This window comes from Strigops habroptila, chromosome W (assembly GCF_004027225.2).
Source record: "Strigops habroptila isolate Jane chromosome W, bStrHab1.2.pri, whole genome shotgun sequence".
NCBI classification, from domain to species: Eukaryota; Metazoa; Chordata; class Aves; order Psittaciformes; family Psittacidae; genus Strigops; species Strigops habroptila.
This window is the reverse complement of record NC_044301.2, coordinates 16,866,482-16,882,735: the sequence shown is the minus strand read 5'-3', so window position 1 is coordinate 16,882,735 and position 16,254 is coordinate 16,866,482. Positions and strand designations below refer to the sequence as shown.

The 16,254-nt window shown below is 39.4% G+C and overlaps 1 protein-coding gene across 17 annotated transcripts in view; it reads left to right on the top strand.

The window, feature by feature from the left end:
• LOC115618974 (protein BANP-like) overlaps window positions 1-16,254 on the top strand; it is a 186,603-nt gene that overhangs the window by 81,708 nt on the left and 88,641 nt on the right. For 11 of the 17 annotated variants that reach the window (XM_030510974.1, XM_030510982.1, XM_030510973.1 and 8 more), the window contains 3 exons: window positions 9,299-9,429; window positions 12,221-12,292; window positions 14,317-14,361. In XM_030510974.1, the coding sequence (XP_030366834.1) occupies window positions 9,299-9,429; window positions 12,221-12,292; window positions 14,317-14,361 (248 nt within the window). Of the gene's footprint in view, window positions 1-9,298; window positions 9,430-10,366; window positions 10,730-12,220; window positions 12,293-14,316; window positions 14,362-16,254 lie in introns of those variants that run through there. The other 6 variants (XM_030510985.1, XM_030510975.1, XM_030510970.1 and 3 more) reach the window with 3 other exon arrangements.

Here is a 16,254-nt window from a genome sequence, read left to right as displayed (position 1 = left end):
TTCGCTCGCAAGTTCATCATTTCGAGCCTCTAGTTTTTCTCCTGTCTCCTTATGAAAAGCTAATGATGACTTCAGCACCTCATTTTCTGATTTCAGAGTTGTATATTCTACAGCAGAAATCAGATTAGGAGCAGGGGCATTTTTAGCTGCTGCTTGTGCACAAGATAAACAGGCACCTAAGACTGCACAAATAACATTTTTAGCTTTTCCCACTCTGATCTTTTGTAAAGCCTGACATTGTTCAATACGTTCTACCACTTTCTCTTCATCTTTCCAAAATTTTTGGGCCCACTCCTTCCCAGCCGGGGAAGGGGCACAATCATATTTTTGCAGCAGTTTATCCATGGCAATCCTGCCGACTACGCCAATTTTCTGTTGCGTGAAAGGGTAAAATAATTTGGCAGAAAATAAACCCCCTTGCTTTCCAGCTGGTCCTCAGATGTTAGAGGGGCTGGGTGCGGCTAGGCTTAGATTCTGAGTGATGCCCAATTTGCCACTATCAGTCCGGTCGCATTCAATATATTGAATAATCACGATTCCGGATGCACTAATAGTGCACTGCACCTTCAGTCTAATCGTGCTCACAAACTAGCACGGCCACACTGAGGGAGCTGGTCGCGTTCAATGAGAGATTTACGATTAGCTACTTAAACAGTGCAGTTTATTAAAGCAACACATACAGGTTCTTGTGGATTGCCGGTGATAAATACACTGTCTGCAAAAGCACGTGCAAATAATAAGGTATACAACCGCACGACAAAGTTATGAATAATACAGCCTGGCTTTAAAGTATAAAAGTAAAAAGTAACTCTATATAGAGATTCCTAATTTTCCTGGGGAAGCACTGGGTACAGTGCAAGTCTTACCCAAAGGCGTCCCTATAGGGGGGAAGAAAGGTCCAGCTCGTCGACTGGTCCCAGGAGTCGAGAGTAGTCAGCTGATGGGGTCTTCCTCGGCTCGTCCACGATGATGTCTTCCCTAAAGCCCCCCACTTTTTGGGTCATTTTTATACTATTTTTCACTTTCAAGGTGGAGCTTGAGTGACTCTAGTCATACATACCTTTATTGTTATTGGTGTAAATTTTCCTCGCTTCACTTTTAAAGGTATATGCCACAAAAAATTCAAAGAGCATGCTCAAAGAGGGGTGGTCTCACTTTGGAGGCGGGTAGCATTGGAGGTGTGTTTTTGTATTAAAATGCTTTATAATGAAGCAAAGTTCACACAAAGGACAGCATTTTGTCAAAAGATGACAGACCGTTGGCTCAGGGCAGCAAGTATGCAACTTATCAGTTTTAAGTACCCCCTAGTTCCCATCTCTGCTGGTGTTGGGACAGAGTTTGGCCGCAGAATCTCCACTCTGCTCCATCCTCCGTCAAGCAATGTTGCCACGGGAACCGCTGTGGAGTGAATTCCTGGCATACCACGTGCAGCTGCATCTTACCCTGAAAGTCCATTTTTCCTTTATGTGTGAGCAATGCTACATTTTTAAATATAAGTTTAATTTCTAAATCATATTCAGTAATTATCCCACACCCTCCCCCAACCCACAGTAGTAAAACCAACCCCAACAGAAATGGAAACTTATAGCAATAATGACATTTGGTTTTCAGTATACCTGAAAATTACTTTGATCTTAAGGTATATTTACAACAGGTGCATGTAGTACCTAGAAATGTGGGTATTTTTGCTTAACAAAGATAAATGGAGAAACCCATGTTTCTCTCAGTTGAAGTTTTGGAGTGGATTTTATATTCTTGCATGTTTTTTTTTTTTTGGAAGTACCATTTATCATTGTCAAAGAGGCATCTCTTTTACAGCGTGTGTATATTTACAGTGCTTCTCAAGGAGTCTATCTATGTATTAAGTGTAGCTAACCATTTGTAGTTAAATAATCATGGCCCTTTGGTGGAATCCAAGCACCTCCTTGAGTGGTTTGGCTTCGACCAACCTTGTGGTGCTTGTACTAAAGTAGATTCCTGGTAGGATGAGCTTCTAATCCTGTTTCATCTACAAATTGCAGTCATGCTCCTGCTTGCAGTGCATTAATGGTCCTAGAAAGTGAGATCTCTGTGTGTGTATTCACAAGGAGAAGAGGGAGAAGGGAGTCTGTCTCTAAAACAGTAGTAAACTATAGAATTGCCAGAAATGAAAGCGTATATTCCAGAGTGAGAGAGAGATTGGCTTTTGTGGGTTTGTACGTTATCTGAATGCCTGGCTTCACCAAGATGCTTGAGAACATGCATCTCTGTGTGTTAACTGAAAAAATTCAGCACATGCAGCTTCATGCCATAATATGGGTTTTTTTTTGCCATGGGTTTTTTTCTTTTTTTTTTTTTTTTTTGTGTGGTGTTTTGTTTTCTTTTTGGGTTTTTTTTTTGTTTGTTTTTGTTTTTTTGTTTGGTTTTTTTTTTTTTTCTTCAGTAGAGGGTCAAAATGTTTCTGCAACCGATATTCATAAGAGGAGTCAAGTGAATAAATCTTTCTTGGTGCGTTCATACCATTTAGTAGGATGTACTAAATTTTGTTCCTGAAGTCTTTTCCTCTGAAGAAATATGTTTTAGGTGATTCTATATTTCCATATAGGTATGTAGACATGAATAATAATAACAAATGAAAAATACTGGCTTAAGAACTGTTCTCACAGGACTGTGAAGCACTACAGTAGCCACAATATTTATGGGTTGTATAAAGTTGTAGTAGCAGACTGTTATATTTAGGCAGAAGTTGGCTTTTGTTATTTTATCTGGCTCTTCTGTTTGAATCTGTTGCCTTTTGTTGGAATTGAGGTATTATCATAGAATCATAGAATGGCTTGGGTTGGAAAGGACCTTAGGATCATGTAGTTCCAACCCCCCTGCCATGGGCAGGGACACCTCACACTAGACCATGTCACCCAAAGCTCTGTCCAACCTGGCCTTGAACACTGCCAGGGATGGAGCATTGATGACTTCCTTGGGCAATCTGTTCCATCGCCTCACCACCCTCACAGTAAAGAACTTCTTCCTTATATGTAACCTGAACTTCCCCCATTGAAATTTAAACCCATTCTCCCTTGTCCTATCACTTCAGTCCCTGATGAAGAGTCCCTCTCTGGCATCCTTGTCTGCCCCCTTCAGATACTGGAAGGCTGCTATGAGGTCTCCATGCAGCCTTCTCTTCTCCAGGCTGAACAGCCCCAACTTTCTCAGCCTGTCTTCACACGAGAGGTGCTCCAGCCCCCTTATCATCCTCGTGGCCCTCCTCTGGACTTGCTGCAACAGCTCCATGTCCTCCTTATGTTGAGGACACCAGAACTGCACACGGTACTCCAAGTGGGGTCATTATTTTTAATTGCATTTAATTGTATTAATTGCAGTGGTTTGCTCTGCTCAGAGCAAACACTTTGGTCCTTAATGTGTGTTTTTCTCCTCTTTTTTCTGATGAGTCATATACATGGCTGCCATGATAATTTAGCTAGATACTCATTTTAAAAACATTAGCAGTCTATGGAGGGAAGGCACTAGGAAATTAGGTTTTTGGGAGGAGAATTAATTGAAGAGTGCCTTCTCCCTTTCTTTTAATTTCTCTTGTTAAAACTGTTATCACAGTTTTCCATGTCAGAATTTTTAATTAGTTCTATGACTTTGGGATTTATATGTACAACTGCTCAGCCTATGCATGATGTCACATATAAAAATGTATGTGCAGCCAAATCTTCAAAGTGGTTCTGCAAAATTGGAGGCATTTAGCACTGGATGAGTGAGGTTGAGGTAATAGTTTACAGCATACAGTTTTATTTCTATTAATTGTTCAGTAATGGTGTTTTCCCTGCTTTTTGTTTGAGGACGCTACCTCTGGCCATTAACCTTTCCTTGCTAGGACTACACATCAAGGAAGCAAGAAGCAAAAGCGTGAGGCTGGGAGGCCTATACACCAGGAAAACAATTTTGAATAACAACACATAAGGAGACTAAGTCTGAGTTCTTCTGCTACAGAATCTGTACCTCCTACATTTCCTTCCAAAATGAGAAGCCAGATGCTCAACTGATAACTATGAAGTAGAATAGGAAAAAATTAGAAAATGCCAAAGGATTTGCCTTTGAAGTGAGAAATCTTAAAATTGATCTTAGTTGAGAATTAACCACACATCTTTTTGAAACAGTTACAAATTACGTTTGTCTGACAAATCTCATCTTGCTCAGCAGTGTCTGAAAAACATCAGCTTTGAGAGATGTGACAGAACTAACTACTTCAGTGGGGGTGATTTTGCCAACTCCTGAACATTTGTCTGAGAAGACAGACTCACATAGGCTAAATTTACTTTGACTCATAAGCACATGCAGTAAACAAATGGAAAATCTAATAGGTCCAATTTCAACTTGGGAGGAAGGAATGTTTCAATTGGGTTTTCTCCCCCTGACCTGTATCACAACTTAATCACCAGTGGAATAGTCAATGCATAATCTTCCATTCCATGGGTGGCTCCCAGGCTATTCCAAGTAGCAGAGGGTGCTTTGGGAATGCCATGGATAATGTCCTCAGTACTAGCACTGCATAAGCTGTTTGTTCATGTTGAAGTACCTCTTCGTAACCAGTGCAGTGGAAAATTTCAAAGCAGGAGTTCAGCTGTATAGCTTCTTGGTGCCAGGGATTCTATAACATATCAAATTTGAAAATGTGAGGCTAGAGAGTGATTTATAAGTGTTGATATATCCTCTATTCAAGCCCTGTGTGATTCATGTTTGTGTTTGTTTTTAATGGGGAATGTTTAAAAAAGAATGTTACTTTGGTCTGGTCAGAGATTTAGAGGGGAAAAGCAGTACTTAGAAAGGATGTTTTGTTTTTAGCCACTGTTGAATCCTCTCTCTCTTCTTTCTTCTTAAGAAGAAACCCCCCAACACCAAAATCCAACAACTGACCATTGTTTTCCTTTTCAATTCACGTACCTGTTCCTTCAGAACTGAGGCAGGTTTTCCATCCCACTTTCTCATGTCTTCTCTGTGATCCTGCAGGTAAAACCATAGGGTGGCCCGTGGCGTGTACCTCGTATATCTTCCCTCTCAAGCAACAGGGTGCCTTCTGTTAATAGCTGAGATGTGGGTCTGTACATGTGGGGAGCTGGATAGATTATCTCAATTGTTTGAACTCCCAGGACAGTTTTTCCACAGCTGAAATGATGGAAGGGGTGAGATTGTCTTCAAACTCCAGGAGCTGATGACTCGCTTCATCTACTGTTGGAGCCGCTGCCTTCCTCCAGTTCATTGATGCCAATGAGTTGGCATATGATGATGGCGCACTCTGTGTAAATTTCCTCCACGTGGGTCGTGTACATTCGACTTCATCTGGATCTACGGATGCATTCCCACCATATGATTTAGGATGGATCATCTCTAGAATGGTTAATTCCCTCGGGTACTGGAGGCCTTACTCTATTGTGGTCCACTTGCCTGGGTGACATATAACATCATCCTTGTAGTGATACCTTTCCTTCACAGCTGCCAAGAGCTGCCTTTCACAATCGCTTTTTCAATTCCCCCTTCCCTAGCAAGTGACCCCAGCTGCTTGGCTTCCCTACCTTCTAGTTCATGACTATCTGCCCCATTGTCCCAGCATTGGAGCATCCAGGTGATGATGTGCTCACCTGGAAGACGGCTGAAATCTTTTTGCATATTCCGCAGCTCAGTCAGGGTCTGGGATCGAGAAGTTACCTCTTCCTCTGACTCCTGTACTAATTCCTCTCGTTCAGATGTCACTCACTCTAGTTTGTACGTTGAGTCTTCATCTTCCTTCGCTACATGAGTTGCTATTCATGCTCTTTGTTTGCTTTTCCTCTTGCTTTTAGGGGCAACTGATATTGGCATGGATTGGTTCTTTGGTTCAGCTGCAGTGCCTGCTACTGGAGTTGGAGTGGCTGCTGTGCTCATTGCTGGGGATGGAACAGATGCGTTGTCTGTTGCTTTGCCATCAGATCCAGAGACATCTTTTCCCCCATGAGGGTACTGGATAGTGTTTAGCAGGGCTCTGTAGGCATGGGCCAAGCCCCAGCACGTTGTGGTGATTTGTCCCTCTCTGGTATTGCCAGGACCACAGCACACCTTGTCTAAGTGTTCTGCTAATTTTTCCGGATTTCACATTTGTTCAGGAGTGAAGTTCCAAAGCACTGGAGGGTCCCACTGGCCTAGATACTTGCCCATACTATCACACACACCCTGCCACTCATAACTGTCCAGCCTTGGGGAAGATCTCCTGGTGGTATTCTTAAATAGTTGTTTAACCTTAGACAAGACCTGAACCATATTCAACAAAATACTGGTTCCCAGCAAAAGGAGCAAGCTGTTTTCAAGGGTATCCAAAGGATATTCAAAACCTTTAGAATTCTCAAATGCTGCTGTAAATAGCATGGTGGGGGAGCGGAGGGTGTGAGGGAATGTCTCCTTCCTAGGTTGACCCTCCAAGGGAGGAAAAAAGATGTGTAGTTTTTAAAAATTCCCATTACATGCCTCCCAAAGTATAGAGGTGATGGCCACGCTGGGAATGCACGCCAGACCAGTTTCATGATCAATGAGTCTGTTGTATCACAAGCCATTACCATAAAGTACAGTGAAACGAGAACCTCAGCCCAGGCCCCCCAGCTGATAAACACTAAACCAGCAAATATTGGCTGCAAGTAAGGTACAACATGCTGAAACTCTGAGACCAAGCCTAAGAACTCTGAGGGCAAATAAATCAACATTGTGATGAGTGACTATTAATCCGAAACAATAAATGCTTATCACAAATACGTGTAGGCACACTCTGGTCAGATCTGTTGTTATCTCAACCCTTCGAGCCCCATGTTGGGTGCCACAAAGAACTGTTGTGGTTTAAGCCCAGCTGGTAACTCAGAACCATGCAGCTGCTCGCTCGCTTCCCCCCTTCTTCCTACCCACTCCCATCTGGATGGGGAGGAGAATTGAAAGAATGTAAATCCCACAGGTTGAGGTAAGAACAGTCCAATAATTAAAGTAAAATACAAAACTTCTAATACTACCACTAATACTAATCATGATAATGGAAATGACAAGGGGAGAGAATATAAAATTAAAAAGGGAAGGGGGGAAAAAATCCCCCAATAAACACAAGTGATGCACAATACAATTGCTCACCACCTGCCAACCAATACCCAGCCTGACCCGAGCATCAGTCTGGGCCTTCCGGGCAACTCCCCCCACTTTATATACTGGGCATGACATGCTGTGTTATGGAATACCCCTTTGGCTAGTTTGGGTCAGGTGTCCTGTCTCTGCTTCCTCCCGGTTTCTTGTGCCCCTTCTCACTGGCAGAGCATGAGAGGCTGAAAAGTCCTTGATCGGAGTAAGCATTACTTAGCAACAAGTAAAACATTGGTGTGTTATCAGCATTGTTCTCAGACTAAAGCACTGCACCAGCTACTAAGAAAGAGAAAAATAACTGTTATAGGTGAACCCAGGGCAACTTTCAACAAGTAAGTAAATACTAGATTGGTGGTTTTGAGTTAGTTTCCAGTCTTCATGTTTAGACATAAAACTCAAATTTATCTTCTTACACAAACATTTGCAGATAGGATGAAAAAACCCCCCAAAGAATGGACGATTTTGTTCGAGATCATTTCCTTTAAAATATTTGTATGAATGAATAAAGCTCATTCTTGCAAAACATTTTCTTTTTAGTATGAATCTTAAAGTATTAAGTAGATGTATTAAAATTTTATAACACATGGCTTCCTTCTGTGTTGGTTCAAAAAACCCAGTCATTTTAAGAATCAGAGTATATCAACCATCAGTCATGTCTGAGCAGGATGAGACCTGTCTGGTGCTTATTTAAGCAATATATGAAATCTTGCAAGGAAATGATCTACAATGGAAGTAGAGTGATACTGCTTCTTAAATATGTTCATTATAGTTTCTGGTGTTTGGAGAGGTTGAAAGTCCTGTGGTATTGAATCTAACTACATGTTATATGTCAATGTGTTTTACGTTATCTTGTAGCATAGAAGTCATTGTCAGAGCAATAAATAATTTTGAAAAATTGTAAACCACTTAATGCTTCAGAGATTTCATTCAGTGTATTTTTGTGGCATAGTAAAAGATAAATGTTAAAATTGTTTAGAGGATTGCTGTATGTAAAAAGTATTTCTTCAAACAATGCGTTATTCTAAAGGTCCTTTCTGACAGTCCTATTCTCCAAGATGTCTCAAAAAAAAAAAAAAGGGGGGGGGGGGGGGAGAAAATTAGGACTGGTGCAGAATCTTAGTGTGCTACTAATATGATATTAGTATGATACTGGGGCATTTTAAGGTTTTTCCTAGCAGTGCCTACTTGAACTTGTTACATGTGCTGCAAAGTGTCATTGATCAATAGCCCCAGGATTTTTTCCTGATTGCTAGAGGGATATATGTAATCTAGTGATACATTTACCTGCTAGTGGGGTCTTGGTGTGGCATATGAAAGGCACGGACTCAGAGCATCTTCATGCAGCGAATCACTTTATTGCCTATTGCTTTAGCTTTTATGCCATTCTAGCAAAAGATATTTTTAGCCTATTGCTCTACCTTTTATACCAAGCTAGTTTTAGCACATCATGTTTAGTTCCTCGTTTACGGTTTTGTTTTTTCCAGCATTCTTCGTTGTTTCACAAACAGTCCCAAAATAACCAGTTCCTTATCTTTCTGTTCTCCTACTCCTGTCTAGCTGGGTTGCTCTGCTTAATCACAGTGTACTTTGCTTCTTCTTTAACTCTTTCTTCTCCAGCCAAGCAGTTACTTCTCTTTGGCAATAATCAAATAGTTTCCATCCTCTCCTACATCTTGGTCTGTAGGAAAGCATATGTACCATTAGATTTAGAAGAATCCTTTCCCTGTAGCTGGAAAACCTAGAAAGGAATCTATGATATGTCTGCTTCTAATTGCAAATTGTTATCCACTTGAAATCACGCAATGGTTTTCCTGTTCCTTGAAGATAACACCAGGTGTCTTCCTTTTTGTAGGGGCTGCTAATTAAAAATATATGTGGTTTTGCTGTAATATGACTTTTACTGTTGTAGAATCTTTAATCTAGATTCAAAAGATGCTTTTAAACATATGCTTTCTCAGAGACAAAATAGCCTTTGGAACTCTTTGGGAGTTTGTAGGCAAATCTACAGGTGAGCAACAATGTGTAAGAATACTAACATACAAATGATCTATGTCTACTTACTGATTGTGTTTGTTTTCCACAGTTTTTAAGTCTTAATGCATTGTTGCCTGGCCACTGGCATGAGATCAACACATTTAATAAAGCTAGATTTTTGTCTCTCTTTCAGAGGGTTCACAGAGTTCGGTTTCAGCTTCTAATGAGATCCAGCAGAACCAGCCCCAAGCACTACACTATGCACTAGCCAATGCTCAGCAGGTTCAGATCCACCAAATAGGAGAAGATGGACAAGTCCAAGTAGTATGTACTCAACTTTTTCTAAATTATTCCATTTAAACAAAGTAGCTTATTGCAAACTTTGGTTCAGTTTAATTTTTTTTATTTATTTATTTTGAAGTGACCTTTCATCATTTAAGTGTGATTTTCAGAAAATAAACATTGAAGGCTTATGAAAAAAATCCTATTTGGCAAAAAACTTCATGCAGGATTTGCTCACACAATTGTCGCAAATAAACACACATCCATTACTATATATAGAATGACTTAGTCTCTACCTGGCCATTTGCTTGCACTTGCCATAATAATAATAGCAGACTTACTAAGTGTATGATTTACACTTCAGAGGTAGTTCCAGCTATGATATTCAAAACAAGAATGCATTCATTTATTTGTTTTCATTTAAAAAATCCTGCATTCTCAGGCATTTTTGAACATCTGCTAGCTGAATCCTTTACATGTGTATTCATTCAGATACATGTATTTTAAGTAAAAGTTATAAATATTGATATTTTTTAAGCCTGAGACTCATACCATAACTCAGGCCATGAATATTTTTAGATATGGTTTTAGCGTACTCTGAAAAACCTCACCTTGGCTTTAGTTCCTGTGTGCTACAGTTTGGCTACAAGGATTGTTTTAAATTCAAATTAAAACAAAATCCCCAAAACTCCACTCAACTGGGCCAGGTAGTATCCAAGCACAGAATGGAAGCATGCACAGACATGTATGCCCACTCTGCATGATGACCATGTAAGCCCACTTTCCTTAGAAACCAGGCTAAAGAAACAGGTGGAAATAGGCAAATAATCAAGAATTCCTGAGAGTTGTTAGTTAATGATATAAACTGTAGTACCCAGTGGTCTGGCTGTTGCAAAGGTTTTAGTCAACACCATTACAAAGAGTCTGAAGTGGGATAATGAAGCCTCTTTGACAGATATTTACAGTATTCTCTCCCCAGGTAAGAGAGGCAGCGCAGGAGAGAAGGAGCAAATATGCCCAACTGAATAATTGACACATAAAGAATGAAAAGCCTTTCTATCAACATAGGGAATACTCAAGTCTGGTCATGTAGACCTGCAAATACCATGGAAATGGTGACGTTGCTCTGAAAGATGATGAAGAAAAAAGGGCTGTGAAGGACAGATGCTTTTGGAATGTTATAAAATAGACATGTCTGTAAGACCTGCTGAAGGTTTACCAGAGTAGCAGTAGAGGAATCATGGAAATTGGGGGAAGATTTCAAGGTGTGCAGCACAGTATCGAAGGCAACTGGCAGAGCTTGTAAGCATTGCTTAAAAGGAGAATTTAAACATTAGGCAGGATATTTTTTAAGGAGTGCATGGAAGTGGAAAGGGTTTGAGATGAAAGTGATTGGGAGGAACTCCAGACAGCAACTGTAAGAGGTGCGGAGAGGAAATTGCAGTATAGATCAGGCTAAGAGCCATTAGTAAGGTAGTAGTTCTTTATAGTATATATGTTTTAAAAAAAAATAAAAATCAGTATTGACTTGAATTTGTGAACAAACCTAAAGGACTGTTCTTGAAGGCCAGCTATGTATCTGCAAAAGATGAGCAAGGAGTTCTTTTTTGGAATGCTGCATGATACAAAGATGAATAAAGTCACCTTCTTCCTCCCCCTTTATTCAGAAAGGGTGGCTTATATTTGAAAACACTATAGATGGGTCTTTTAAATGTTCAGTGCTTTTTCCTGGAAGCCCTGAGAGCTTGATGTTAAGGGGGGAAAGTGATTCTAATCTCAACATGGACTGGGCTGTGCTATAATTTTATATACAGTCCCTATTGTCAGAGTGATACTTCCAGTATGTTTTTTCTTCCTATAAATAGACTGTTTCCTTCCAGAGGAAATGAAACTGTTTGAAATAGAGGGATCTGTGTTTCTTTGAAAATCACATGCAATTGTTCTTGTGTTATAAAATAAGAGGAGGCTTTGACAGAATTCCAAATTATTATCTTTCATCTCTGTCTCATGCAGGCATATTAAAATGAACGCAAAGCCTTATAAACCCTGAAGTAGGTTATTTAGAATCCAATCTCCCTTCAGGTAAATCACAGTAGCAAAGACTTTGCTGGGCTAGTCAGGATGCACAAGGAATTCTGTCCACTCTTATCTGTGTTTTGATCAAATGGTAGGCTTGGTACTGTTCTGAAGTGGTGGGTATGGTCAGCAATACAAAGTATTAACGTTATTAAAACTCTTAAGGCAGATTCTCCACTAACATAAACCAGTGTAACTGCATTCAAATTAATGATTTCATGCTAATTTACAGCAGCCTGGGAGTCTTTAGCATGGTACTAAATTATAACTATGTGAATGCACAAAGATCTATGGACACTTACAAATACTTTTTCAAATCTCACTCTTAGCAAGTAGGTAGTCTTGGCATATTTGTTTTAAGAACTGAGTTTCCAAGGTCTTTAAATGGGATTAATGTTTCAGGCACAATGTTAATCTGCCAAAGCAAGTTAGTCCCATACTTTGTGTATCAATCAAAAATGCAGACACTTTATCTATAGAGAAATGTGCTACATAAATGTTGTTTATTATTATGCCTACTTTCTTTCATCTTATGTGAAAATGAACCATTCTTTCTTCAAAGTCCCTCTGCTTATACTTTGCATAACAAGATGGGGAAATATGTATGCACTTTATTATTTTTAAAGCTGTCTTTAGTGGTTTTCATTGAATAAGCATTTTGTTTCCATACGTTAAGCTGTATTGAATCCAAAGTAATAGCCTCTTCCTCTAGTTATGATTGTCTTCTGATGCTTCTTGGTGTTTTCTTTTGTTGCGGATCCCACAGGGCCATCTCCACATAGCCCAAGTTCCTCAAGGTGAGCAAGTCCAAATCACGCAGGACAGTGAGGTGAGCCAAAAGTTTGGGTGCCTGTTGATCAGATGTTGGCCAGAACTTAGGGCCCCAATTCTAAAACTGAACCTCAGGGATCTGTTACAATACTCAGACCAGTGGGGGTAGAAGTGAGAGCATGTGGTGGAGCCAGGATGAAATGTGCTTTATGGCAGTAAATGCAATATGCTGTTTCTGTCTCGGGGGGGGGGGGGGGGGGGTTGTGTATTTCTTTTTGTTTGCTTGACCAACCAAGACAGCTCTGTATGTTACATGAATGATTGTTGTATATGGCTGATGGTCTTTGTTGGAAATTTAGTACTTAGAGTATTATAGGAAACCAGCTTAGGTATTTGCACTGCCTTTGAGAAATGAAATTATTTTAGTTAGGTTTATGAACTCTGTGTTCAGAATACTCAGCGTCTTTAACTGTTGAACAGGACTTGGAGAAACCTTCAGACTTTGTCTAGTAAAGATACATTGCAGAATGAAGTGAATTTACTTTCGATACTGATCAAGTAATCTGACACTGCATTATTTTCACTTCATAATTTTTTCCATAAAAATAGTATACTAGAATGGAAATGGATAAATCCAGTAGTGAACCCTCTAATTTTGACTTTTTTTTCCCCCCCTACTCAGGCAAAACAGCTGTTAAAGCCAGCTGAATTTACCTGGGTGAGAGTGCTGTTGTTGGTTATTTAAGAATGTGTAGAGACTCCTAACTGCTAAGACTGCTGTTAGATTTCTTGCGCACTTCATTTACATGAAGAAGCAATAGCAAAATAAGGTTAAACATAAATGCAGCCTACAATTTTAATCTATGATTTCCCTGTAGTGTGTTTTACTCAGTGTTAAGCACATCTTCTTGTGGGTTGGTTTAATCCATTTCCAAAGTACCTTAAATCACATCTCATAAAACCACTTTTGGTGCAGAGTACTGTTAACATAGGGAGCTACTGTAGAAAAAATATTATTGTAAATATTATATAAATCTTATAGTTAAAGCAGTCTCCTTTGAAGAGCTTGTCAGACCTAGAGAGAAATAAGGAAGGATCAAAATGTTCTGGGTCTAAAGGAATGTATAGTGTACTACAATAAAACTGAAGCAGTTCTTGGGTAAAGAGACACTGAAAAAATTATGATTCAGCAGATACCAATTCTAATTGATCCCGAAGTGTCCATTGGCTTCCTCTGAAGTTCCCATATGTAAGACTTTTAAGGACATTTGTCCGTGACAGATAAAAAAACCAGGTTTTAAATTTATTACAGTGTACACAGCTTCAAATAAGAGGAAATGCTGCCAGTAAGAGAAAATGCAGAAAATATGCAAATCAAAGAATTGGCGCTTTTTTCCTCAAAGAAATGTGCTATTTCACTGCAAGTGTTTGGGAAGCTGTGTTTATAATTCAAATATACTTCTGAAAAGACATATCTGAACATGAATTAAAGCTTCATTTTGTAAAGATACTGCTGTCCTTTTTAGACTTTGTAACTACAGTTTCCTTTAAAATACTTTACAATATTGAGAATTTTTTGTAATAGATGTAATCCCTGTGACAGGACTATGTTGGTCTTTGGTATTGAATTTTGATAAAATCTGTTAGCACAGGCATTAACTTTATAACAACCAATAGTAAATAGTGCTCCATACATGTAAAAGTGTTATACTGTTTAGTAAGGGTTTGACTTAAAATTGCAGTTTTATATAAATAAGGAAAACCCCAAATCTTACCTCAAAAGCCATGCAAATAAACTCTGCATAAAAATACTGTACATCATACAGTAACTTTCAAAAAGCAAAACATGCTGGTGCTGAAAAGCCTCCTTGCTTTTTAGTCTGTTTATCCTCTGTGGTTTAAGTGCTGACCATCGAATTGTAGCTGGATTGCCAAGATAACCCTGAGCAGTATTTCCTAATTTAATAGATTTCCTTAATATTGAAGTTGTTTAATAATGAGATGAGAAACAGGCCCTTCTCAGGACAGAGCAACTTTTAAAATTCCAAAGTCATGTTTATTGTCACTGCTCTTATTTTACAGGGAAACCTGCAGATACATCAAGTTCATGTGGGTCAAGATGGGCAGGTAGGAACAGAACTGAGTTTTAAGCATTATTTTACTTTGGTCTTTAATGTTGCAGTTGGAATGATCTCATGTTATTAGTGGCTGGTTTAAAGAGCAAAATCTGTTCTGGTCTTTCTGTTTAAATAAACATCTTGCAAAATGATAAAACGTAAGCTAAGTATTTTGTCTGTGGACTCAAAGTATTTGCCCAAGCTTATTTCATTACTCCTGCGAGATGCTTTATCCCTGCGGTTTATACCTTCTTGTCTTTAGCTTCTTCACTCTCACATCTACTAACTGGATTGATTAGATTGTGTACAGTATGTTCTTTTCTCTGTTATGAACTGTCACTGTGGCCAGATGTGGACTGCAGTCCATGCAAACTGAAGAACATTTATTGCAGAGGCTTAAGCAGCTATTTTTTCATTATATGGCTGTCTTGGGAGAAACAGATCTTTCGCATCTCCTTTTGTTCTTTTTGATAAGATGGCTTTATTAGGTGCTTATGCATACATGAGGTAAGAAAAAGCTTTTACTTTGAGTGATGAGTCAGTAAGTGATTAAATTAGCAGAATTTCTGTGTTGGGTATCAGCAGAATTCCTGACAATTTATCTCAGCTACACTTTACTAAATGTTGAGCTATATTAAATATCCACAGCACAAAAATATTCCTGTAAGAAGCTTCCTAGCCAGGCCACTTTGGATGTGTTATGAATTTTTTTTTTTGTTCCTGTTGAATATTAATAAATTGTGAGACATACGGCTAGAACGTGAACACTGCCCTGAAGTGAAGCAGCTCACATCATGAAAGTTCTTGAACATAAAGGCTTTGAGAAAGCTACCAGTACTTTGAGCTTTTGACCACATACAGTATTTGTGCAGGGAAGCAATCTGTAGAATAGTAGAATAGTTAGGGTTGGAAAGAACCATGGCCATAGGCAGGGACACCACACACTAAACCATGTCACCCAAGACTGACTTGTGTTCAAAAAATAAAAAACACCAACACTTTAAGTGTTCTTTACTGAGACTTTAATCAGAAATACTTCTACAGAAGTGAGAGTAGGAAAGGTGATTTTTTTATTTTTTTTTTTTGAGACATGTCAGAACCTTTGAGACTTATTGTTCTTTTTTTCTTCTTTGTGAAATACTGCTGTCCAAATTACATCTTTAAAGACTAATATTGGGTGGTTTATGTCACTCTGAGTGTGACATGTAGATTAAGTTACTTTTTAAAGAATATTTGTCATGGTTTAAGCCCAGCCAGTAACTCAGAACCACGCAGCTGCTTGCTGGCTCCCCCCCTTCTTCTCCCCCTGCTCCCGAAGGGATGGGGAGGAGAATTGAAAGAATGTAAATCCCATAGGTTGAGATAAGAACAGTCCAGTAAATAAGGTATAATACAAAACCACTACTACTACCACCAATAATAATAATGATAAGGGGAATAACAAGGGGAGAGGATACAATTACTCACCACCCGCTGACCGATACCCAGCCCGACCTGAGCAGTGATCTCGGCCTTCTGGGTAACTCCCCCCAGTTTATATACTGGGCATGACATGCCATGGTATGGAATACCCCTTTGGCTAGTTTGGGTCAGGTGTCCTGTCTCTGCTTCCTCCTGGCTTCCTGTGCCCCTCCTCACTGACAGAGCATGAGAGGCTGAGAAAGTCCTTGGCCAGAGTAAACATTACTTAGCAAGAACTAAAAACATCGGTGTTATCGTTGTTCTCAGGCTAAAGTCGAAAACATAGCACTGCACCAGCTACTAAGAAGGAGAAAAATGACTGCTACAGCTGAACACAGGACAATATTATAGCCTAGTACCATTATTTTTCCCCTTGAAATATCTATTCATAACAAGTATTCCACAAATTGCATCTCCCTTTCTTAAATAGAACCAAGCCATG